Below are 26,117 nucleotides of genomic sequence, written 5' to 3' on the forward strand. Positions count from 1 at the left end.
CTGCTGAGTAGCTGGCAGGAAAACGTGCCATTTCTCAAACACGGATCCTTGAAGATGGAAGATGAAGAAATGAATCTGAACAGCCACCCAATTGGGATTTATCATGTTCCTCCAGGGATATTGATCCTGCATACAAGCAGGAACCTCAGGATAGTAGTGGCCCCAAAGCACTGAAAATCCTGGACATGCTTCTACAATACCCAGATGGGGAGCAAAAAGTCTAAAACCAAAAGGACAAGGAGTACATATGTCTATTTAACTAGAGTATTACTGAAGCTCTAAGGCTGGTCAACGTCCATAGAGGATGGCACTACAGTCTCACATAGACCTAGTCAAGAAAGGAGCAGCAATTAATGAGGCCTAAGGCAAGTTTCTGCTGTGGATTTTCCCACTGCTAGAACTATCATCTTCACAGTAGCCAAAAAGAATTTGTACACATGTAAGCAGAGAACACCTCGCTGCTCTCAGAAAACAAGAATATTTCAGCCTTTCTTAAGAACAGGACAACCAGTTTAACCAATTAACCTCTGCAGAAATGCCATAGAGTAGTTTTCCATTGCACCTTCCAAACCTCATTGCCCAGTGGTGATTAGGAACCTAGTAGTCTCAACAATTTGGCTTGCTATTTGTAGCGCCTGAAGGGGTACTTCAAAGGTAGCAGGCAGAGGGGGCAAAAAAAAATAAAAATCCTGGGAGCCTTTTAGAGGAACTTAACCCTTTCCTCCCTATCGCCCAGGTGTCAATTTAGCTTTTAACCCCTAACTCTTTTGTTGGGTTATGCTCAAACAACACACTCATACGCTCAAGCAAGTCCCACATTGTTCTGCTATGATCCACCACCGCACCCAGGATCCCACGCTGCCATCTTCTTACAATATCAGGATCTAGTTGTCTCTTCGGGATCTTACAGCTGCTCCTTGCCGTCTCTTCCAGGTTCTTAGAGCCACCCTCCTGATGATGCATAGCTAGGTTCACCCTCCTCCAGCTGCTGTCAAGTAAGCAGATTCCTCCAGGATAATGAATGTGGATATCCTAGGAGGCTGCTGAAGCAGAGTACACGTCATTCTTATCTAGAAGAGACTGAAGACAGGGGGTGGGCCAGAGTGGGAAAAAGGCTGCCATGCACAGCTGCTCAAGTTTTGATAAGGCAAAGGAAGTCTTTTAGTTCATGACCTGCCTCCTAGTGGAAGGGCCTTTACCCTACCATTTCGGTGTCTTACAATGTATTAATTCAAGAATTACATTTGTTCAATACTAAATGTATAAATCGAGCACAATAGTGGGTTAAAACAAAGTGCCATTTTAAAGCATTAGTCAGCACTATTTATGTCTGACTGTGCCTCTCATGTCAAGGTTGTGTGAATATCCCCAGTGCTTCTGCTGATCATTGGTAACAGATGCTGGACCTGCCACAGGATCCTCCATTATAATAGTAATATCCCGGTCACCTCCTAGCGCCAGCAGTCAGAGTGAATGTAAGAAAGTAGATTTTAGGAAAGAGAAAAAAAAAAGAAAGAAGAAGTGTAGAGATATAATTTTAACAACGCGTTTCAAAATTAACAGCAGTCTGAAAAATATACAATTGTAAAAACATTATCTAACACCCCCCCCCCCCCCCCCCCCCGGGACAGTCTAGCCATACAGTGAATGTATCTGTACAGTACTCTTAAAATGACAATAGACCCAAAATGTAAAATTTTATCTTAAGATGTAAAAGTGTAACATCAGATTATGTGTGTGTTTTTTTTTTCTCTAAGCCCGGGTTCACACTACAATGGGCTGCGGATCGCACAGGAGCGATGTGCGTCCCTTTTCCCCGTTTCAGGGACGAATCAGGGCCGATTCTATGCTTGAATTCGGCCCTGAAACGGAGCCAAAGACGCACAGCGTTTTTGTGCAGTGCGCTCCGCAGCCGCCCCGGAGATATGTGAACCGGCTCCATAGGGAGCCAGTCACATTCTCTTGCTATGCGAATTAGACATGCGGAAACGCACATCTAATTCGCATAGGTGCGAACCCGGGCTAAAGTCTTGGTGTGGTTGTAATTACCTGGTGATCCTGCCAATTCCCTATTTAGAGAAGCAACACTGTTGCAGGTGATCAGAACTGTTCTGTGCATGCTCTGAATTCGTACACTTTCCTCCACAGCAAGCTGCCCACGTGGCAATCCTGCATGTAAAGCAGGGCAGCTCAATGATCACAATTTCCTCATTGCTCCACTGTTTATCATTGCTGTCTATGTAAATATGTGGGCAGAGTTTTGGTGGTCACGTGATCGATTTAAGAGATCTAAATATAAATAACAGTAAGTCAAACAAACCCATTAAGGTAATGCTTATTTTCAGAGTTTTTTTTCACAGAATGTTGCTTACATTGGTTTTCCATTTATTATGTGACTGCCAACGCTCCACCCACATATTCATATAGACAGACGGGAGAAATGCTCAGCTAGAAAAGGAGAGCCTGATGCGCACACATGTGCAGTTTGAATGGCCTGGGGTGGCCGCAACTGAGCTTAGTTGGAGAAGGAAAGCGTGTACTACACACATGTGCACTTTGAACAGCTGCTAGGGGGCGCACAATTGTAATGTCCAGCCTGTCCTCCTGAACGGAGGGGGGATCAAGGGGCCAGCGTTTTTTGCGGAGAGCCCCCCCACACACACAGCTGCATATGTGATGGATGGGTGGAACTGCACAGGGAAATTTTTTAGAAAATCGTGCTGATGGTGAACTAAAGCCAGTCATAGAAGGTTTGAATCTTAGCTGGTTCAGCAGGTACCAGCCAAGATTCAAACAATGTATTGGCAGACTAATTGTACCCAAGTTGATCGATCAATCCAACTTGGGTACAACCAGCCTGTTGGATTCTTCATGGGATTATTGCCAGCGGCTACAGCAATAATCACTTTGTGTTCGCCAAGCCGGGACAGCTACACATACACACACACACACACACACACACACACACACACACACACACACACACACACACACCTTAGCGGAGGGGATTCCCCCATCAACACTGTTTTGATGGGGAAATCAAGTGATTTCTTTCCTGCAACCCATGCTTGCAGGAAAGAAAAATCGCACCATCTATGGCCAGCATTACACTTTAAGGGGACTAGTAGTCTTCTTGGTTCAAGAAGTACCGATACACAAAGGTTTCAGCAAAAATATTAAGAAGAAAAAATCTGCAAAGACAACAATCTCTGGAGAACGAAAAAAAAAAAACACAGGGTAATAAAACTGAGGCTTTTTTTCCCCCAAAGAATGTTGTCTTCAGCAGATAAACTGTTGCTGTAAGTGCTTAAAAAGTTGAGTTTGGCATCTAAATCTGACATCACTCTTTTCCCAGACTGACAATGCTGCTGTCCAAAAAGGTGCCCCTGTCCTGACAAAATACTCAGCAAAAAAATCAAACCACGTCACTTTCGGTTTCTTTAAACCCACAGTAATTGGACATTTGATGAATCTGTGTTTGGACACAACAGTGGCAACCGAATGCAGTCCAGTAAAGCAACATTTCAGTGTTTTCACAGCACAACGGCTAACGCTATCGCAGCCTCGGGCATTTTGTTGGTTAGTGTTGAAGCGGAGTAACAATCTCCGCACTTAATAGCGTGCACCAGACTGTATTCGGTTGCCACTCTTGTGTCCAAACACCTATTCCTGAAAATTTGAAATTACTGCTTATAAATCCGCAATTAGTAATGGTTTAAAGAAACTGGAAGTGGCGTGGTTCGAGATTCTGACGAGTTGTGTATTTTGTCAGAAAACCCCTGTTCTCCTCCATCCAGAGTGGAGCCACCCTATGACAGGAAATGTGCTACTGGTCAGATCACCACATAAAAATAAAAGGAAAAAAAAAAAAAAAAAAGCTAAATAATAATAATAATAATAATAATAATAATAATAATAATAATAATAATAATAATAATAATAATAAATATATATATATATAAATGCAGCCACCTAATTCAGGGACTGGTAAGCCTGGAAGATACTACATTTTTGGTTTTGATATACCTTATCTGTCCAATAATTGCATCATTGACATTCCGAGAAAGACTGCTGAAAGCATGTGATCAGCATGCTCACGGCTTGTTGTGTGCATGTACAGTATGTGCAAAGTCTGACTCTGAAACAACAAACCATGCTATTATCATCAGGTCTATGCACCAAGCAGACAGCAGGCTTGATCTTATTTTTACCTCAATAGAACAAGACAGACTGGCCAATCAGCTAGGTGTGTCTGCAAACAATTAAGGCATAATGACTGGCACTCAAACTGGCTAGGACCTCTGAAACTCTCTTAAATTGTAAGGTTTTCTTCCTCTACCGGAGATATTCCTGTTCACTTATTGTCTGTGATGGGTGTTAGAGAAAATCAGGAAGAAAACTAACATTTCCAGAACAGGAACACAAACATAATCAGATGTTCTAACACTATTTACTTCAGGCAAAGCTAAAAAAAAATATATATATATTTTTGGATAGAGTTGAATTTTAAAAAGGAATTCAGGCAAGAAAAAAAGATCAATAAATTAAAAAAATATATATAAAATGTACTTTTCTTTACAAAGCACCTGAATGCCCTTAAGTCCTTCTGATTACAGGTCATGGCACAATGTGTGAATGAGCCCCAAGTCCAGCACCTCCTGTCCCCAATTGCTATACTAATCACCCGTACTAACTTACGGTATGCCAACTTAGCATTGGATCACACTATGTGCAATATGTAAATGCCGAGGATTGGACCGGTATATGTATAAACATGATCATAAGACCTTAGAGCACAAACTGGCCTTTGGGACCATAGGCACCTTATCAGATTGTCTGCAATGGAATCCAAGTGTCAAGCCTGAATCATTACTATATTCAGCGCTTTGACTGTTCTCCTATATGTTCCAATTAGACTTTTTTTTAGCATTTTTTGCTAAACCTTAAGGCTGGGTTCACACTATCGTGAATTGGATGCCTGCATCCAATTCTCATGACAGGAGAGCGTGACCAGCTCCCAATGGAGCCTGTTCATGCAGATCTGGGATGGCCACAGTTAGCACTGAAGAAGGCTCTTGTGCATTTTTGGCTCCGTTTCAGGTCCAAATTCAGTCAAAAATTTGGACCGAATTCAGACCTGAAACAGTGAACAGGGATGCACCAGACCCCCTGCTGCAAGCCGCGTTGAACACAGTGTGAACCCAGCCTCATGTTTACCCGAGCTCCAGGAGTTTTGTAAACAAAGTACCCTTGCAGTGAAATCCACTCATGGAATTGCAAAGGTAACTGCCTGTAGGGGTAGAAGAAAAAGAAAAAGCTGTAATGTGTATTCTTTGCTCCAGCAAGCTTCTGGCGCTATTTATTTTCCTCCCCGATGCTCATGGTTGGGGGCAGGCCCTTGTCATTCTCACCTGCAATGCAGCACTATCGGTCCTGCATTGTATGTGATGACATCAGAGTGCATCCACCAGCTGCAGCACTGAAGAGGAGGAGAGGCTTTGGGGAGATGGTAGAAACATACCAGAGCAAGGAATTACAGCTTTAATCTCTACCACTAGATTTAAAGTGATACTAAACACGCACTGATTAATTTACATTGTCCCTTCTATTTCTGTATATGGATGATGGCACTGTAAATTTTTTTAATAAAAAAAAAAAAAAAAAAAAAATAGGATTTTTTATAACAGCTTACCTGTAAAATTCTTTTCTTTCGATGGACATCACGGGACACAGAGCCACAGTAATAACTGATGGGTTATATAGGTACCATTAGGTATTGGACACTGGTCACACCCCAAGCAGGAAGTTCAACCCCCTATATAATCCCTCCCCTTCCAGGGATACCTCGGTTTTGTAGCAAAGCAATATAAGTGTATTGAAGAGGGGTGGGACCTCTGTGTCCTGTGATGTCCATCGAAAGAAAAGGATTTTACAGGTAAGCTGTTATAAAAAAAATCCTATTTTCTTTCTCGGACATCACGGGACACAGAGCCACAGTAATAACTGATGGGATGTCCCAAAACAATGCCAACTGAGGGGGGGGGGAAATCACAACCAAGTAGGGTGCAATCAGACCTCAGGACCTTGTACCACTGTCTGCAGCACACTACGCCCAAAGGCGATATCCTCATGCCTTCTCACATCCACCTGATAAAATCTGGTGAATGTATGGACTGAAGACCAGGTTGCGGCCTTGCAGATCTGAGCCATAGAGGCCTGGTGATGCACTGCCCAAGAAGCACTAATAGCCCTTGTGGAATGTGCCCTGACCTGAAACGGAGGAATCTTCTGTTTCAAACCGTGAGCTTGAATAATCAATTGTCTAATCCATTTAGAAATAGTAGCTTTTGACGCTGCCTGTCCTCTGCTGGGGCCCTCTGGCAGCACGAACAAAACGTCTTGCGAATTTGAGCAGTTGCTTCCAGATAGGCCTTGACTGCTCTTACTACATCCAAAGAATGTAGTGACCTTTCTTCTGGAGAACAGGGATCCGGAAAAAAGGAAGGCAGAACAATGTCTTGGTTTAGATGAAAATCTGAAACCACCTTCGGTAAAAAACTAGGATGAGGGCGCAGTACCACTCTATCCTTGTGTACAATCAAATAAGGCTCTTTACAAGAAAGAGCTGCTAATTCTGATACTCTTCTAGCAGAAGAGATGGCTACCAGAAAAATTAGTTTCCTTGTGAGCAAGATCAAAGGAATCTGACATATTGGTTCAAAAAGCGGTTTCTGTAACACCGACAGAACCAAGTTCAAGTCCCAGGGGTTTAGGGGCGCCTTAACCGGAGGATTAAAACGCATCACCCCCTGCATAAAGTTTCGGACCAAAGAATGCGAAGCAAGTGGCCGTTGAAACAATACTGATAAGGCCGAGACCTGGCCCTTGATGGTACTCAAGGCCAGCTTCATCTCTAATCCTAATTGTAGAAAATCAAGAATTCTACCTATCACATTTTTTCTGGGATGCCAACCCCTGGATTCACACGAGGATACATAAGCTTTCCAGACTCTGATAAATCATTCTGGAAACTGGCTTCCTTGCATTGATCAAGGTAGATATCACAGGACCTGAAAGCCCACAACTCTTCAGAACGTGGGTCTCAATAGCCAAACCGTCAAATTTAGCATTTGTAAGGCAGGATGGAACACTGGACCTTGAGATAACAGGTCTGGGCGTACCGGTAGGGTCCACGGGGAACCCACCGTCATCCTTACTATATCTGCATACCAAGTCCTTCTGGGCCAAGCGGGGGCCACCAGAAGTACTGACCTCCTTTCCTGCCTGATCCTGCGAAGGAGTCGTGGCAGTAGCAGAATAGGCGGGAATGCATAAATCAGTGAGAACCGAAGCCACGGAATCACCAACCCATCCGACCTGCATGCAAGAGGATCCCTTGTCCTTGCCACAATCTTTTTGCTGAATCGAGATGCAAAGAGATCTACATCTGGAACCCCCCATCTCTGGCATATGGCCCGAAAGATGTCGGGATGCAGGGACCCTTCCCCTGGGAGTAACTGCTGGCGACTTAGATAGTCCGCCTGCCAGTTCTCTATCCCTGGAATGAAAACTGCCGATATGCATGGCACATGCATCTCTGCCCAGACTAAGATCTGGTTCACCTCCTTTAGAGCAGCCCGGCTCCGGGTGCCTCCCTGATGATTGACATAAGCCACTGCTGTGGCATTGTCGGATTGGATCCTGACCGGGCAACCCTGTAGCCTGATAGTCCAGGCCTTTAGGGCTAGATATACCGCCCGGATCTCCAGAATGTTGATGGGTAAGGTCCTCTCGGTCTTGGACCATAGCCCCTGGATCGCAGACTGTTCCAGAACTGCTCCCCAACCTGACAGACTGGCATCTGTTGTCACCACCGTCCAGGTCACCGGTAGAAAGGATTTCCCCTTCTGCAGGTTTTCGGGTATTAGCCACCAATTGAGGCTCTGACGCACCATCTGAGACAGGTGCATCGGAAAGTCTAACGCCTGAACCTTCTTGTTCCAGGCCGACAGAATACTGTGTTGCAGTAGTCTTGAATGGAACTGAGCATAGGGAACTGCTTCGAATGAAGACACCATCTTCCCCAGCAGCCTCATACAAAGGCGGACAGAAGGACCCTTCTTGGTCCTGACTGTCAGAATCAGCTCCCTTAAAGCAGTGATCTTTGCCTGAGGAAGAAATACTTTCTCCTGGCTTGTATCTATGATCAGACCCAAATACTCCAGTCTTCTTACTGGTTTTAGGAAAGATTTTTCCAGGTTGAGGATCCAACCTAGATGTTCCAGATACTTGACCGTGGTCCTCAAGTTCCCATTCAAGGAAGCTACCGACCGGTCTATCAAGAACAGGTTGTCTAGGTATGCTATGACAGCTATACCCTGAGCCCTTAATCTGGCCAGAGGAGGAGCCAAGATCTTTGTGAACACTCGAGGTGCAGTGGCTATCCCAAAAGGCAGAGCCACAAACTGGAAATGGTGCCCTCCTACCTCGAAGCGTAGAAACTTCTGATAAGCAGGAAAAATGGGCACATGTAGGTATGCATCTCTGATGTCTATCAATGCCAAAAATTCTCCTCCCTGCAGGATGGAGACTACTGTCCGAATCGATTCCATGTGAAAGGACTGTATCCTTAGGAATCGATTCAGATCTCTTAAATCCAGAATGGGTCTGACATCCCCATTTGGCTTTTGGACCGTAAAAAGGTTGGAATAGAAGCCCAATCCTTGATCCTTTGTGGGAACCACCATAATGACCTCTTGCGACAAAAGTCGCTCTAACGCTAGAAGGAGCGACTGCTTCTTCTCTGGGTCTCTGGGGACACTTGATCTGAGGAAACGAGGAGAGGGAAATTCTTGGAACTCCAGCTTGTACCCTAAGGTTACCGTGGAGATTACCCGTCTGTCCTGGAAGTCCTCCTGCTAGAGCTTTGAGAACTGTAGCAGTCTTCCCCCCACTCAAGCGAGCGGGGGCGCCCCTTCATGAAGAGGCCTTAGTGTCTTGTCTAGAAGACTTCTTCCCCCCGGACTTCTTTTGTCCCTGGGGTTGACTCTTGTTTCTTGCCCCAGACGGAGGAGGCTGTCGTGACTGCCTGGAGGCTGAAGCCCCTGGCGCTGGGGAAAGAGTCCGTTTGGGACTCTTACTCTTCTTCTTAACAGGTAAGAGAGAGTGCTTTTCCCACAAGAGATTCTTTTGATATAGTTATCCAAGTCTTCTCCAAACAACCTTGCACCACAAAAAGGAAACCCAGCCAAAAGCCTCTTACATGGTGCTTCGGCTGACTATTTTTTCAACCATAAGATTCTACGCATATGTACCAACCCAAGTGAAAGACGAGAGGTTTGTATGATAGAATCTCTGATGGCGTCAACAACATAACATAAGGCCGCTGGAAGGTTAGCGAACCCCTGGGCCTGCTGTTCAGGTACAACTTTGATGACCTGCTTAACATGGTCTCTTAAGTATTGACAGACTCCAATCACTGCTACTGCAGGTTTAGCCACTGATCCTGCTAAGGAAAAAACATCCTTTAATAAGGATTCCATCTTTTTATCCACAGGATCCCCAAGCATCTGAGCGTTGTCTACAGGACAAGTCAGACTACTATTTACAGAGGAAATGGCCACATCAATGGCCGGCATTCCCCACATCTTAATAAATTTTTCTTCCATAGGATAAAGTGTGAAAACTTTTTTGGCGGAAGAAATTGAAATCTGATCCCACTCAGAATAAAAGGAGCTTTTCAAGTAAATTATGAACGGGAAAAGCATGTGCTGTTTGAGAGGGTTTCAGCAACCCCAAAGAAGAAAAGGATTCCTTAACAGATTCAGGTACGGGCAACTTAAATGTGGAGCGGACCAATCCAGTAAGGATCTGTACTAAGACCTTCTCCTCTTGGGCAGCTGAAGAAGGTCCCTCTCCACCTGATTCCTCCGAAGAGGAATCATCCATCCCATCCTGATCCTCTGAAAGGGATTCGTCTCCTTTATCCCAGAGCTCCTCTACCTGAGGGTCTTGGGAAACAGAGGAAGGCCTAGTACGTTTCTTTCCACCGAGTGAAGAAGTAATCACGGCCATCAATCTTTCCTCTAAACCATTAATGGTTGAGGAAAAAACTTCTTGTGTAATGTATACAGGGGCTGAAGTGCCAGAAGCAGGTACAGCCCCAGACCCCAACGGCTCTCCCTGACCAGCCGTCCCTGGCCCCTCAGGGGGGGAGGATGTAGCAGACAGGGGGTCCTCAGAACCTGAACGAGATCCCCTAGGGTCTCTGGTTCTGGGAGTATTTGAACCTCTTCTACCCATAGTGCAAAGCAACAAGGTGTGAGGTATCCAAAATGAACACTGACTGCTGAGCGATGCAGTCCGGCAAAGCCTTGCTACCAAATGCCCAGTCTGGTGTTCCCTTAGTAAATGCAGCCTAGGAGAATGCCTGTGTCCCTCCTTACATGCGACCGTCAGCTCTGTGTCCCTCCAAGGCTCAGAGCACCTGTAAAGTGTGCTTTAAATAGCCATGCTTCTGGCACTGTGAGCGTCTGAGCATGCTGACGCTCCGCCCCCCCTTTCGTTTTCGAAAAACGAGCGCTTCCCAAGCTAGCCGATCCTTCCGGGACAAGCCTGGAGGCAGGCTGGGGGTGGAGGAAGAAGGAGGAGGCCGGCAGTGATGAGGCCTGCGTGAGCAATGGCGGCCTGGCAGCGGCGGTGACAGTGCGGTTTAAAACCGCCTTACAGCCCATCTGTAGCCTCCCCCTAGCCTGGGGGGAACCTTCCTGAGGAGAAATCCCCCCATCCCATCCTACCTGGAGCCGGTCGGAGGAGCTGTGCAGCGTCGAACGCTGAGACAGATCAGCATGAGAAGGTATGTGCTCTTGGCAGCCCCCCCCGGTGGTCACAATAGGCATAGCGTGCATTTACCTTAAAGGAGAATACCTACTAGAATTCAAATTCTGTGGAATCTCCTCTTACCTTATCCAGCCGCAGGGTTCTGTATACACAGACCCAATCTTCGCCTCTCACGGTGGGCTCCGTTTAAAAAAAAACGTCAGACTGGGGCCCCCTACAAATAGGGGGATCATGCAGTTCTGGCCCTGTAAAGCACCCAGCCAGAAATTAGGAGATTTAAAGCCATTTTCTGATATGCGGGGTCCAGCTCTCTAAAAGGAGAAGCGTTACAGGTAAAACCTCGTTTCTTCGGACACGAGGCCTGGGTACCATCCAATTCGGCCATGAAAGGACACTTTGAATGGATCCGGTTCGCCTGGCTTGCCCCAGTATAGGATATCAGGATATTCCCTTTGGAGCTTTAGCACAGGACATCCTTACACGTCCAACACCTAAGACACTGGCGTAAAAACTGAGGTATCCCTGGAAGGGGAGGGATTATATAGGGGGTTGAAATTCCTGCTTAGGGTGTGACCAGTGTCCAATACCTAATGGTACCTATATAACCCATCAGTTATTACTGTGGCTCTGTGTCCCGTGATGTCCGAGAAAGAAATCCAAGTACCCTTTTCCTAATTGATATACAGCTGTCACATGACCCAGATCTTTCCCAGCCTGTCTGCAGGGAAACATAAGCAGGAGCCTCTAGTCCTCTGCTGTTGGTCACATGTTCAAAATAAGAAAAAAAAAACAGCCTTTGGAATACAGAGTAAAAATACTGTATATACTCGAGTATATGTCGAGATTTTCAGCCCTTTTTTTGGGCTGAAAGTGCCCCCCTCGACTTATATTCGAGTCACCGCCGTCTGCCTACATGATCAGCGTGTCATGCAGGCAGACGGCGGCCAGCGTGTGCTATTACCATTCGGCGGCCATTCACTGTTCAAAAGCCGCGCCTCCTCCTCGTCTGTGATAGGCAGAAAACTCCATTTCCCAGCAGTCAGTGTACAGCCTATCACGGACATTCTCTCATCCTCATCCATGGTATGAGGATGAGAGAATGTCTTGATAGGCTGACCCTGACTGCTGGGAAATGGAGTGTTCTGCCTATCAAGGACGAGGAGGAGGCGCGGCTTTTGAACAGTAGAATGGCCGAATTGTATTATGACACGCTGATCGGTGCAGAGCGGCACACGGAGGCATGCACAGGACACAGGTAGGATGCACACATACACAGGGACACATGCACAGGACACAGGACACATGCACATGACACAGGACACAGGGAGGTATACAGCTGCAGATGGGCATTGTTGACCCGCTTTTTCCACTTACAGTAGCTGCTGAATTTCTCACCCTCCTCTTATACTCGGGTCAATAAGTTTATCCCATTTTTAGGTAAATTAGGGCCTCGACTTATACTTGGATCGACCTATACTCAAGTATATACGGTAAATATTAAGATCATCAAAACTGTTTTAAATGGTCATATATATATATAATTATCTATGAAATCAAATCTTTATTATTTCTTGGTAATAACATGGTGAGGGTGGATTTCTGCCAGTCACAGGCTGTGTCATATCCTTCCAGCCTGTGTCTTAGAATAGTAGGGAGGTAAAGCCACCATTAATGTACATCCCGTTTAGCTGGTTAGTGGGCATGGAGGAGGAAGGAAGGAGTGGGCTGTCAGTTACCACCGTGTATACGCCCACGTGTGACTTTATAAACGCATGGGCAGCTCAGATGCGATAGGGAGGAAATGCTCAGCATAGAAACTCACTGACAACTGAGCATGTGCAGAGTTACCAAATCCCTAGCTGCACTGGGGACTTGGACAGAAGGTGGAGATAGAGGATAGCAGGATCAACCAGGTTTTTTGCAGTATACAGAAAACAAATCTCATAGTGAATGAGTGAGTATGAAATGCTGTAATACAGCATTCATAGTTTTTTTTATGATGTGGGTTTAGTAACATTTTAAGAAGCAGTTAACATTTGCAGTGTGTGTTTATTTTTTATTTCCAGAATTCAGCTTTAAGTTGGCTGTATTTTACAATTTTGACTAAAATATACAAAATGTATTAAAACAAGTATAGTGGGGTTGATTTACTAGTCCCTTGGCTCTTTTAACCCCCGTTGCACTGCAAGATCAAAGCGGTGGTGAGGATGGATTGGGGGCGGAAGATTTCAACCAGTTCCGCATCCATCAGCACTAGGGACACATTCAGGATGATTTACTAAAACTGGAAAGTGCAAAATCTGGTGCAGATCTGCATAGAGACCAATCAGTTTCCATTTTTTTTTTTTTGTCAAAACTTAATTGAACAAGCTGAAGTTAGAAACGAATTGGCCGTCATGCACAGTTGCACCAGATTTTGCATTCTACAGTTTTAGTAAATCTCCCCCAGTGTATCAACAGTGCACACGAACATCAAAACAGTCCTGTGCTGAAGACCAAACTAATAAATTAAAGTTCTTACCTTGATTTTTCCCAATAGTCACATTGGTGTCAGAATGTGAGCGCATGTGACTCTTTTTGACATGCTTTGACAAGTTACCGATCTGCCCCTCTGAAAAGCTGGAGCGGCGTGGGACAGAGAGCAGAGACAGGCTGGGGATAACCGGTGTTGTCTGAACAGGTGTATCTGGCGGTTGAGAACCAGTTAAGAGATTTGAGCTGCTACTGCTCTGGGTTGACGCTCTGCGGCTCATGTTTCCAATAGCCAGGTACTCAGGACCATCATCTGCCTCACTCGGAGGGTCATCTGGGCTAACAGTCTCTTCACTGTGGCTGGTTAAAGTGCTAATACTCATTTCGCTAACAGGAGAAAAAGGTTCATGAGGCGACAAGTCATGGATGGCAAGATTGGACTCGTTCACAGGCAAAGATACACTCACTTTACAAACATTATTTTGCTGATCAACCAAGCTGGAGCCCAAGTCTGAAAAAAAAAAAAAAATACAAAGTAATGAAATACTTCAAATAAATTACCAACGATATCATATTATGCTGACTCTCACAATTCAGCTGTTTTTTGGTCACTGATCACAACACACTATGTAAGCTTTTAAACTCGCGTTCCCTTACATATCCAGCCATGAAAACAGGCTTTTAAGTAATAAACTATGCTTGGGCTTGCTACTGTGCAAGATTTTTTTTTGGCTTCCAACAAAGCAATTACAGGTCTCATGCAAAAACGATATAAGTGTTTGCTGCTACATTCCTCACAACAGAGTCATCTGGTCCATTGACATCAGTGAAAGCCTCACCCTCATAACTCATACCATTGCTGGGAAGAGTGGCTGGATCATGCAGGCTGTTATACATGGAATGGTTTGGACTCCCCGTGTAGGGGATGAATGGTGTAACAGGTAGAGCACTCAGGCTTAAACTCTTTCCGGAAACTGTGAACTCTCTCTTGCCAGCAAGCTAGAAAAAGAAAAACACAATACAAAGTAGTTAAATTCAATATAGAAAAAAAAAAAAAAATTACATTCGTGCAGGCTGTGTACATGTATGAGCAAAGCTCTTTCTTCAGGGATTTCTAGTTATTGCTGTATGGTTTTGCTACACAATTGTATGTATTGTCACAGGAAACATTTTTATTACTTGCACGTTTTTTGTATCACTGAAGCCATACAGAAGCATGTAAGATCATGACAATGCATAATCTATTAACGCTGATGATTTGATTAAGATTTACAATACTGACACGAAAAACTATAGTATAGAAGTCCAACAATGTTTGCATATATTAGCAAGCAGCTTCAACAGGTTTTAGAAGAAAACTGTTCAATGTCAGTTATTGTTCCTTTACACTTGTGTCCCTCTTTGAAAAGCAGTTAACCATGGCAGATCACTTTGCAGAGAGAGTTGTGCAGGCGCAGTTGAAAGGCATTCAAGGGAGTGATACTGCAGCCTTCTGAATGCCTGTTTTTTTTTTTTACAGCACAACAGGCTTTCTAAATGTGAATACCATGCTGCAATCAGTCTAACATTTGGCTTGTGGATGCGGCCCAATTCACTTAAATATGTTGTTTTTAGCAGCGGTACTGCCTACCACAGATGACATGGGGAATCATTTTGTGCTGAGCTGTAAAGCATTACAGCATGTGTACAACCCTCTCCGGTTGACTTTGCAGCTTAAGAGGGGCTCAACCACCTATTACTACTACTCCCACTAACGAAGCCTTGAGAGCTGGTTCACACCACAAAAAACGCACTCAAGATTTGTTCCGGATGCGTTTCTGCATGCACGTTTGATGCATTTTCGGAAGCATTTCAGATGCTTGGTTTCTTCTTTTTGCCTATTTCTTTCCCTTCCATTGTACTGGGGCCCAGTGCATTTTTTATGCACTCCAATGCATTTTTGATGCGCTTTACCGCATTCCAGTACAGTCCAGTGCAGGAAAAATGCAGCATATTCTACTTTTTTTTTTCTGGAGGCCTCAATGACACCATGGTGCAGAGACGTCAGTTTTTCTGCATGCATTCTGCAAGGGCACAAAAAAGAATTGTTCTCCATGTGCCCTCTTCACACGACAACACTGGTATCACGTGCAAATTTTTTTCTGCACAGAAAAAAAAAAAAAAAAAAAAACTGACATGACATCAACATTGGTGTGAATAGGGCACATAACTGACACGCATGAAAACTGATGGAAACTGATGGAAACTGATGTCGGTTTTTCCATCAGTTTTCATGTACGTATGGCGTGAAGCCTGGAACTGGAATGTCTTGGAATGGACCACACTGCTGTGAACTATGCCATTGGAAACCATATAACCTACTTTCCATGCATTTTTGATGCAGAAAAAAAACCGCACTGGACTGCATGTGGTGTGAAATGGCCCTTAAGCAATATGTAAATACAAACTCCAGGCAAGCAACCAGCTAATACAACTGAAATATATATAGCTAGACAGGCAGTTAATAGTAACTCACCACAGATGTGTCTATCTGGGCCAATAACCTGGGGTTATTTTGCTCCACTGCCTCCAAGCACTGGAACATGGCTGTTACATATCTGTCACTCAACAGGAAGGCTGTATCTGTAATAGAGATAAAACACAGTCGTTTGTTTTGTACCGGTTACACAATTTCTTAAATTCACCAAATGTTGATAGTATTACATACAGCTTTTTCTCAGTTTAACTATGACTTATGTGGCTGATTTTCCTGGAAAGATGATTGCTATTTCCATAGAAATGTATATTCATGTACATGATATGTTGCACAAGCTGTATTGCACTTGTTTGATATACTTAATAAAAACGTAGTTTAAAAAAAAAAAAAAAAATAATAATAATTAAAAAAAAAAACGATAAAACACAGTGGAGGTGCATGGAAGTGAGACAAGTTGTAATTTTTATAGGTACCATCATGATGACCTCAATGCACTGTCTAATTGGGCGACTATGTGGCAAATGAGGTTTAATGTTGATAAATGTAAAATTATGCACTTGGGGGCTAAGAATATGCATGCATCATACATACTAGGGGGAGTACAACTGAGGGGATCCGTAGTGGAGAAGGATCTGGGGGTTTTAATAGATCATAAGCTCAGTAATAGCATGCAATGCCAAGCTGTGGTTTCCAAAGCGAGCAAAGTCCTTTCTTGTATTAAGAGAGGTATGGACTCCAGAGAGAGAGCTATCATTTCGCCCCTGTACAAATCATTAGTAAGACCTCATCTAGAATATGCAGTTCAGTTTTAGACACCAGTTCTCAAAAATGAACTGGAGAAAGTGCAGAGAAGGGCAACCAAACTGATAAGAGGCATGGAGGAAAGATTAGAGGAACTGAATTTATTATCTCTTGAGAAGAGGAGATTAAGGGGGAATATGATCACCATGTATAAATATATAAGGGGTTCATATAGTGAAGGGCACTATATAGGGGGCACTCTTTACGTCTAGAGGAAAAGAGATTTCATCTCCAAACACGGAAAGGTTTCTTCACAGTAAGAGCTGTGAAAATGTGGAACAGACTCCCGCCAGAGGTGGTTCTGGCCAGCTCAGTAGATTGCTTTCCTAATTGAAAACAATAGAACTGGGTACTGACATTTATATAGGTAAAGTTGATCCAGGGAATATCTGATTGCCTCTCTGGGATCAGGAAGGAATTTTTTCCCCTGCTGTAGCAAATTTGATCATGCTTTGCTGGGGTTTTTCACCTTCCTCTGGATCAACTGTGGGTATAGGATTGTTTTATTTATTTTTTTTTTACTTTTATGGGTTGAGCTAGGTCTAGATGGACTTGTGTCTTTTTTTCAACCTGACTAACTATGTAACTATGACATTCTGAAGTTGACAATGCTTTAGATATTAAAGTGTATCTAAACCCACAAAACACAAATTGAATGTACTGCACCTTACCAGTCCCTTGAATATGGTGGCTGCATTCGTTTTTTTTTTCAAACTTTTTCTTTATTTTAACCTGGTAATCCTGCCATTAACTAACTTCATGTTTTAGGCTAGGTTCACACATGTCCGGTGCAAATTTCCTCTCCATTTTCACTGCGAGTTTCCTAAGCAGCTGTTCAGTGGTTCAGCTGCAATTTTAGATGCCGTTTAGATAGGAATTTTTGGCACCGGCAGCCACCAGTGTCTTTAACATTAGCTGTTTGTTAAGGAGCGGGCCAGGAAGCTGGCTGCCACATCCTTTACAATGGATGACTCGTCAATGCTTCACTGCTGACAGCTAAAATGTTAAAAAAAAAAAAAAAAAAGTATGAGGTACATCATCACCAACAAAAATTAAAAAATGTTTTTTTTTGTTAATTCCTCTCACAAGAAATGTAAACATCCCTTGTGATAGAAATAATGCATGACAGGTCCTCTTTATGGAGAGATCTGGGGTCTATAAGACCCAGATATCTCTTTGACCCTGGAAAGCAGGAGATCAAAAAAAAAAAAAAAACCCACATTGATCTCTGCTTTCTAAGGGAAAAAATGGTTTACATCTGACAGAGCTCGAAGTGACTTCATGATTTTGCTTTCTGCCTCCCAGGGTCATAGAGATGGCTGTGGACCAGCCAGTCCTCGGTCAGCTCTGCGGTAACCTGGTGCCACTGTCGGAATAGATCTCTGGCTTCCCAATCACAAGGGAGAGCCCAGAGAGGTGCTGGTGGGAGGGGTACGTCCCCTCCTGCTGCCTGTAAAAGCCATCTAGCGGCTAATAAGCTACTAGGGTGCATTTTACATTGTTGAGAATCGCTGGCTGAAAAAGAAGATATCTGGAAGATGCCTGTAGCTGCAGGCATCACCCAGATATCTCCACTCAAAGTCCACAATGTCATATGACGTCATGGGGCAGGAAGTGGTTAAAGGGCTACTGTATACCAATTAAATCAAATACTTTGATTTCATGTTCTGGTGTCAAATCACTGCAAACAGTGACACTTTAAATTTTAGAAACATGTTATTAGACCTTTACTAAGCAGAGAAAGAACATTTCACTCCATGCTTGGTTACATTCCTTGAATGCTCACTTTATAGAAATTACAGGCCGGCAACTCGACAGCTTCTCCATAGAAAATATTTATTTAAGCATTACAGCAGTAACATCATCCAAAAATTCTGACGCGTTTCGGCCTTAGGTCTTCCTCAAAAGCTTTTAAGGTAGGCCTAGTTGCTGGCCTGTACTTTCTATGGCTCTTTTGTGAGCTTAAATTAGCCAGAGCACTGACTACTCTACACACCAACTATACTATATAGCAGTAGAGCTTGGGTGAGTTTTTCTCTTGCTACTTTATGCCCACTTTATATCCAAAGTTCAACGAATTTCACCTACAAATTCAAATGACTGCCAGAGGCTGCCATCTTTTATGGTATGAAGTAAAATAACAAAAAAAAAAGTGCAATTCCAGGCTATTACTAACCAAGCTTGAGCCTGCTCCCCCCCCCCCCCCCCCAATTCCTATTCTTACTACCCTGTGAAAGGAAGATGCTTATACATACCCATTCTCGGGTGACAGCATGTACTAGGAGAGGATCCCCCACCCACTGTTACAGTGGGGGATCAGGGGGGGTGAGCAGGACTACCGCATTAGTAACATGTTGCATAACTTATCCTTTAATACTATTTATTGTATGAACATTCTCAAATTCTTTCGTAACCAGTCTCATAGTGTATAATCCCTCTGTATATACAGTATGTAGGATGTCAGTACCTGAATAGAACTTCTTGGTGTACTGTCTGTTCCCAAGCAGGGACTTTAGCTGAGCTGAGAGGCTGTGGAATTGGAGACTGTGCTGTAACCACAATTTTCCATTGTCCTCACTGGAGCCGTCGCCGTTCCTCTGATTGCTCTCACAGAAGCGCAGGAACTAAAAAGAACAGTACAGAAATGGAATATAAAAAAATAACACCTCATTAAAGCATAATAATTGTTTATTTATTGTGTCTGTCATAATGTATTCAAATTGTGTCTAATGCTGCAACAAAATTAAAGTATAGGAGATGAAGGGTAGCTCCACCAACATATTGGCTCATTTCAGCGTTTCAGAGCTTTTTTTTTTTTTTTTTTTTTTTTTGCCACAGATACTGGGTGGTCACAGCACCAATTCAGGAGCAGGAATGGATAAACTGATCATAGTAATGTAAACTTGGATCCTAAAGTGACTAACTTGGTTTTTATAGGTGAAGGTTAGGAATAAGGCCAGGGGTTAAGGGTTAGCATTAGGTTTCAGAGTTCATAGGGGTTGTAAAGGTAAAAGTTTTTTCACCTTAATGCATTCAAGTGAAAAAACATCTGACAATACTGGCCCCAACCCCCCCCCCCCGTTTACCCCTCGAAAGTCCCACGCTCGCTCCCGACATCCTCTTCGTTGCTCAGCCTGGTCGTTGATTGGTCACAGTGGATGGATTGAAAGCAGCGCAGCCATTGGCTCGCGCTGCTGTCAATCACATCCAATGACGCGGCGCGCCGGGGGGGGGGGGGCGCGGGGCAGAGGGATAAAGTGAGCGGCTATGGCCGCCGGCTGTATCACGGGAGCGCGTCCGCAAGCACTCAACACCATACGAGGGAGCTCCCATGAAGGTGTTGAGCCGAAGGACCCCAGAAGACCAGGTTAGGGGCCACTCTGTGCAAAACGAGCTGCACAGTTGAGGGAAGTATAACATGTTTGTTATTTTTTAAAAAATAAATAAAATTAACTTTAGTGTTCCTTTAAGGTTGACTTCACACCTATGTGTGCACTGAATAGTACCCCAAGACACCTCAAGGAATGTGCATTTCAGCACACCACAATGCACAAATAGGAATCATCTGAATATTGAAGTGCACAGCGTGTACAGTAACCCAGAACAAGGCACCAGAAAGTTGGGATGGGGGCCTTAGGGTGAAAGCTGAACTCACTGTTGCAGTGGGGCACCTCCTGTACTGGAAGGTTAAATGCTCATTTTTGCCTAGGTTACAATAACACTGAAGTTTTATTTATGGTCTCCTTTGCCCCCACGGCAGGCATGCATTTAACACGTGCAGTACAAACAGAGCACCCACTCAGAGTAGCTTTTATATTTGCTCAGAGTTTAGCTTTAAGTCTATGGGTCATGTTAAGATTTAAGGCTAGGTTAAGGTTAATGTGCAGGGGGGGGGGGGGGGGGGGCTAAGGTGTTTAATTTAGGGGGGCAGGCAAAGAGGCATAAGTGTTCAGAGTGGCCTATGGTCAAATTTTGTTATGGGTTAAGAGGTGTATGGGGGGCACTTTTTCCTTTTATTTACACACAACCGATTTCCTTTTCAGCACTAACACCAACTATATGACACCAGGTTCTCATCACTGAAAAACACATATTACACCTAGTGTTACTGATGACATCAAATTTCAATTCAGTTTTAGCCATATTCTTTTGACTAAAATGCCATTTTAGTCGTATTTTAGTCATCTGAATTGTTTTAGTCATATTTTAATTGACTAAAACCTAATGCGTTAAGTTAAAGTATAATGCATTATTTAAAGTGGTTCTAAAGGCAGAAGTTTTTTTTTTACCTTCATGCATTCTATGCATGAAGGTAAAAAACCTTTTGTGTGCAGCAGCCCCCCCAAATACTCACCTGACCCCCATGTGCATGAGACCGTAGGCTCTCCAGGGACTTTCCTTGACTGAGACAGCAGCGAGCACCATTGGCCCTCGCTGCTGTTAATCACAGCCAGTGAGCCAATGAGGAGAGAGAGAGGGGGTGAGGCCGAGCCATGGCTCTGTGTGTGAATGGACACACAGAGCAAAGTCTTGGGAGCAAGCATTCTCAGGTGCCCCAGAGCAAGCTGCTTGCCCTGGGGGCACTCGGCAGGAGGGAAGAGCCAGGAGTGCCAGCAGGGGACCAAAGAAGAAGAGGATCAGGGCTGCTCTGTACAAAACCATTACACAGAGCAAGTTAGTATAACATGTTTGTTTTTTTTTAAAAAGCCAAGCTTTTAATACCACTTTAAGAATTGCCAAACTCATTATATACTCCTGGAGTAAATATGTAATAACGTGTTGTTATTTATGTTATTAATGTTTGAACATGCACTACAGACACAGATTTAGCTGTTATATATAACATCTTAAAAATAATAATAAAACCAAGTTTCAATAATAAACAAAAATATTGCTTTTTGACAAACAGAAGTGAAACTTTAAAATATATAAGAAAAACAAACAAAAAAATAACAAACTGTAAACCCTGTTGGCTGTAATGCCATTGCACATATTATATGACTATAGTACCAACATTAAAAGTAATTTTAAAGGTTTGTTTTTTTTTAAATAACAAACATGTTATACTTACCTCCTCTGTGCAAGGGTTTTGCACAGATCAGCCCCGGTCCTCCTCCTCTGGGGTGCCCCGGCAGCGCTCCTAGCTCCTCCTCTTCATCGGATGCCCCCACGGAGAGCCACTTTCCATGCGGGCACCCTATGCAGACGTGCTCACGAGTCCTACTGCTGCGTCCATTGACACAGACAGCAGGACTTGGCCCCGCCCCCCCGCCACTATATTTGATTGACCGCAGCAGGAGCCAATGGCTCTTTCTGCTAGCAATCTATCTAATGAGGATGGCGACAGCGGCTGGAGTCGCGCACATCGCTGGAACGGATGGGCTCAGGTAAGAAAAAGGGGAGGGGGAGGCTCTGGAGCACAGACGTTTTTTCACCTTAAATGCATAGAGTGCATTAAAGTGTGTTATTTTTATAGGAATAAAAATGAGACTTTACAAACATGTTATACTTACCTGCTCTGTTGCAGTGGATTTGCACAGAGTAGCCCGGATCCTCCTCTTCTCGGGTCCCTCTTCTGTGATCCCAGCCCCTCCCTCCTGTTCAGTGCCCCCACAGCAAGCAGCTTGCTATGCTTGCTATGGGGACACTCAAGCTGAGTCACAGCTCCTTGTGTCCATTCAGAAACAAGTCCAGGCCCCGCCTCCTCTCTCCACTGATTGGCTAGCTGACTTTGATTGACAGAAGCAGCAGCCAATGGCGCCACTGCTCTGTCTCAGCCAATTAGGAGGGAGAATCTCGGATGGCTGAGACAGTCGTGGACATCGCTGGACAGAGGGACCTCAGGTGTTAGGGGAGCTGCTGCACACAGAAGGCTTTTTATCTTAATGCATAGAATTCATTAAGATAAAAAACCTTCTGTCTTTGCAACCATTTTAAGGTGAAAAACCTGAAGACTTTAAAAAATAAAAAATAAGAAAAGCCTTTTTCTGAATTTTTTTTTTCCAGCAGCTTAGTAGATGCCCCTTACTTATTCCTAAGTGGTAGTGCAATACATGTTTAAACTTGACTGTGATATTATATTATTATAGGCTGGGGATGGAATTGTGTTGCTGATTAAGGCCAACAGAGGGCGCCAAAAATAGTGTGAATGACTGTAATGTGTGGAACCGCATAGGAAAGGGAACAGATTGACAGGGCCTGAGTCTCTCAGCCAATACAGCTTGTCAACAGAGTCAGGGGGCTGGGGCTTTAACAGACTGGTAGAGCTCTGAGAAAAGCAGAAGTTCAGGTGGGTAAACGTCCCTCCCTTACATTTGCATTCTGTTTTCGTTCGTTGGAATTGATTTTCCTCAAAGTTTCCATTAATTTATTTAATAAAAATTTTATTTTTGTTTAGTTTTCATCACCGAAAACATGCAGCTGACGAAAACGAAGATGAAAATATTTTTGTTGACGAAATGAACACTGGTTATGCCCTACCATATCCATACATACATATTAATTTGTAACCACTGTTGATTCATCCATACCACCTGGTCCAGCAAGTCTCTACATGACTGGGCACTGCTACACAACCTCCAGAGCACTGCAGGTTTCCTAGCCCATACTAGAGAGGTGCAGTTTGGAATAAATGACGATGTACGCATTGCATTACTGGACATGTATGGTGTGAACAAATTTTTATGTTCACAAACTTCTGAAAACAGGCAAAACAAAAACAAATGCCTCCAAGGCCTTGGCATGTTACCATAGACTTGAATGGAAGGAGTTGATTAGCGTCAAATCCTTCCAAACTCAACATGTAGCTTTATTTTTGAAGGACAGTGGCGCAAACGCTTCAAGTTCTGACAATATGAACAGCTCTGTGTGCTGTCCATATTCATATTACCAAATGCAGACTGCTTTACTAGGCATTTGAGGAGGGTTAAAAAAAAAGGCAAATCAAATGCCTGCTTTTAATGCCAGTGGAAACAGGGCCTACAAATCCAAGTTAAGACATCTAAACAAGTCACATATTCACAAGTCACCATTAATGTATACACATGGCTTTAAGTTTGCCTGTGTGTGTTAAAAGCATACTTAATGCATAAAAGCACTTGACAAAATGCAGCTCCTTGTGCCCAATGAGAATGCTTTATAATTAATGCATACAGTGGGAGAAAAGAACTTCTGGACAATAACTCATTGACTAATACAACCCAGATATCCCCTGCAGAAAGAACGCACTACACTAATGCCTGCAGATACAAAGCCTGCCAGGAAGCCTATTTGCATAGCATTATTTCCGTTCTGCGTTAGTAACACATTTGCTGTATTTAACCTCTTGTGGCCTGAAAGTAAAATATACCACAAAATCATCCAAACATATTAGACACCTGGAAGAAACAGAAGATTTATCTATGCAGCATGCAGAAACTCTCACTATATGTGGGTCACCATCAGCAGCTCAGCCCAGGTGACGATGGTAGGAGATTGTGAAACACAATGACTCAATTTATTAGCGAGCATACGCCACAGAGAGTATTTTAGCAATCTGTTTAGGTGTGGCTTCAAATTCTCAGTGTGACATACTGCCTATTACAGCAGAATATAGAAAGCAACTATAATTAGCATATGAGTCAAAAGCCTCTGTTGTTCTTTGTAGCCATTAATAGATCACCACATGTATTTTTATTTTAAATGCAAGCAGTGCAAAAGTTTGACCTGGCATCAGCCTCTTTCAGTCCGTGTACAGAAGGACTAAAGTGTAAGAGCAGGAAGACAGTCAGTTCACGTGCCAATAAGAAGTGTGCGGATAGGAGGAGAGAGCAGAGTGACACAAACATGCGCTCATTACTCTGCTACTTCTGCTATCACTGTCCAGTCATTGGATGGGGGTGTATACAGGATTAGAAGAAGTTGTGTTTTCATATATACTCCAAGAGCGGGGTGGGTTTCATGTCGTTTTTTTATTTATTTATTTTTTCCCCCCTTCTCTTTTTTTGGGGTTGTGTTTGGTTTAATGTGATTTTGTTTGTACAATTTATTTGTATTGTCTTAATGTTGTTTACATATAAAAATAAAAAATAAAAATCTGATTAAAAAAAAGAAGAAGGCAATGGGAGGCTGCCGGTGTTCTATCGATTTGTGCCCTTGTTCGAAAAGTGCCCGTGCATGCACAGAACGGAAGGGCACTCCAGCTGATTTGCCGATCAGCTGGAGTGACGTCACCATAGAGCATTCGCGTAGGAGGTCGTTTTTTCAATGGGAGATACCATGTCACGGGCACAACTGAAAACTATACAAAGAGCGGAGATGTCAGATTGTGCCTCGCTGTAAACCCGCGGCACAATATGACAAATACAGTGTCCCTCCGCTGTTTGCATAGCATTAAATTGCGCCCATGAAATGGTATCTCCCGTCAAAAAAAGGCTCCTACGATGTGCGCATGCGCTATGGTGATGCCACTCCAGCTGATCGGGAATTCAGCTGGAGTGCCGTTCCGTTCTGCGCATGCACTTTTTGACGGCGGGCATATATCAACAGAACACCGGCTCCTGCAGCTAATTACAGCCACTGGAATGTAATCACTATGCGGTGATTACCTGCAAGTGATCGACTCTGACCACAGTCCGCATAGTCTGAATCCAGGGCAGATCACTTGCAATGAAATTGTCGCATAGCGCTTACATGTGGGTGGCTGCACTTGCTTTCAATAGGGTTGCCTCCAGCAGCTCACTGAGACCCCCCCCCCGCCCAGATTTTGTCGCATCTGCATGCTGTCAAGGCAAAAACACAAGTGGGAACGTGGCCCTAATCCCTAAAAAGGTAGCTCCTACTTCAAACCACGTTCTGCAAAATCTGTTGTACTACCAGAGACTTCGCTATAGAGTACCTGCTCCACCTGAGGTGATGATCCAGGGTTCAACCGCTGACTGCTCTTCACAAAGTTCCAGTAGTCATGCGCCTTATTATAGACCTGCTAAGGAAAAGGGAGATTTTCAGAAAATATAGCTACCCACACCTCAGAATGTTTCAGCCAACAGATTTGTAGAATATGGCCATGCTTGGGCACTGGATGACAATAACCACCATGAAAGGGTGACTGGGGAAGTTGAAAAGTTTAGAACATTTCCCTAAGGTTTTCTACTGAGTATACAGAAATCGGGAGCCAAAATGGCAAGTTCTATGGGGTGCTTCCCAGACCAGCACCCTCAAATTTATTTGCATGCAAAGAGAAAAAGAGAATTTACATAGGGTCTTGTCACTCCTTAAAATGTATGTATTGACAAAAAAAATAAAATAAAAAACAAACATATAGCACATCTCTCCAGTACATGCACATTTCCACAAGTTTCATCTATTTAAAAATGCTGCAAGCACAAAATTAAAATCTTGGCAACCCTGCTTAATCCAATATGTACCTAACGTCTTCTGGTCTCTGCGACCTGTTTGACTGCTTTTGGTGCCACTCAAAGTAGAGGTGCAAGCAGATCCCTGTGTCCCATAATCATAGGGTACAGGCTTGTCCCAATACCAATCCAGGGGG

The 26,117-nt window shown here is 43.7% G+C and overlaps 1 protein-coding gene across 12 annotated transcripts in view; it reads right to left on the reverse strand.

Moving 5' to 3' along the window:
• RUBCN (rubicon autophagy regulator) overlaps positions 1–26,117 on the reverse strand; it is a 73,429-nt gene that overhangs the window by 37,542 nt on the left and 9,770 nt on the right. For 3 of the 12 annotated variants that reach the window (XM_073626459.1, XM_073626469.1, XM_073626467.1), the window contains exons 3-8: positions 25,464–25,547; positions 19,056–19,212; positions 15,827–15,933; positions 14,151–14,310; positions 13,361–13,822; positions 1,407–1,451 (exon numbers count right to left, since the gene is read on the reverse strand). In XM_073626459.1, coding sequence (XP_073482560.1) covers positions 1,407–1,451; positions 13,361–13,822; positions 14,151–14,310; positions 15,827–15,933; positions 19,056–19,212; positions 25,464–25,547 — 1,015 coding nt within the window. Of the gene's footprint in view, positions 1–1,406; positions 1,452–13,360; positions 13,823–14,150; positions 14,311–15,826; positions 15,934–19,055; positions 19,213–25,463; positions 25,551–26,117 lie in introns of all 12 variants that reach the window. The other 9 variants (XM_073626463.1, XM_073626458.1, XM_073626462.1 and 6 more) reach the window with 5 other exon arrangements.

The sequence above is a fragment of the Aquarana catesbeiana genome, linkage group LG04 (assembly GCF_042186555.1).
Source record: "Aquarana catesbeiana isolate 2022-GZ linkage group LG04, ASM4218655v1, whole genome shotgun sequence".
Taxonomy (NCBI): domain Eukaryota; kingdom Metazoa; phylum Chordata; class Amphibia; order Anura; family Ranidae; genus Aquarana; species Aquarana catesbeiana.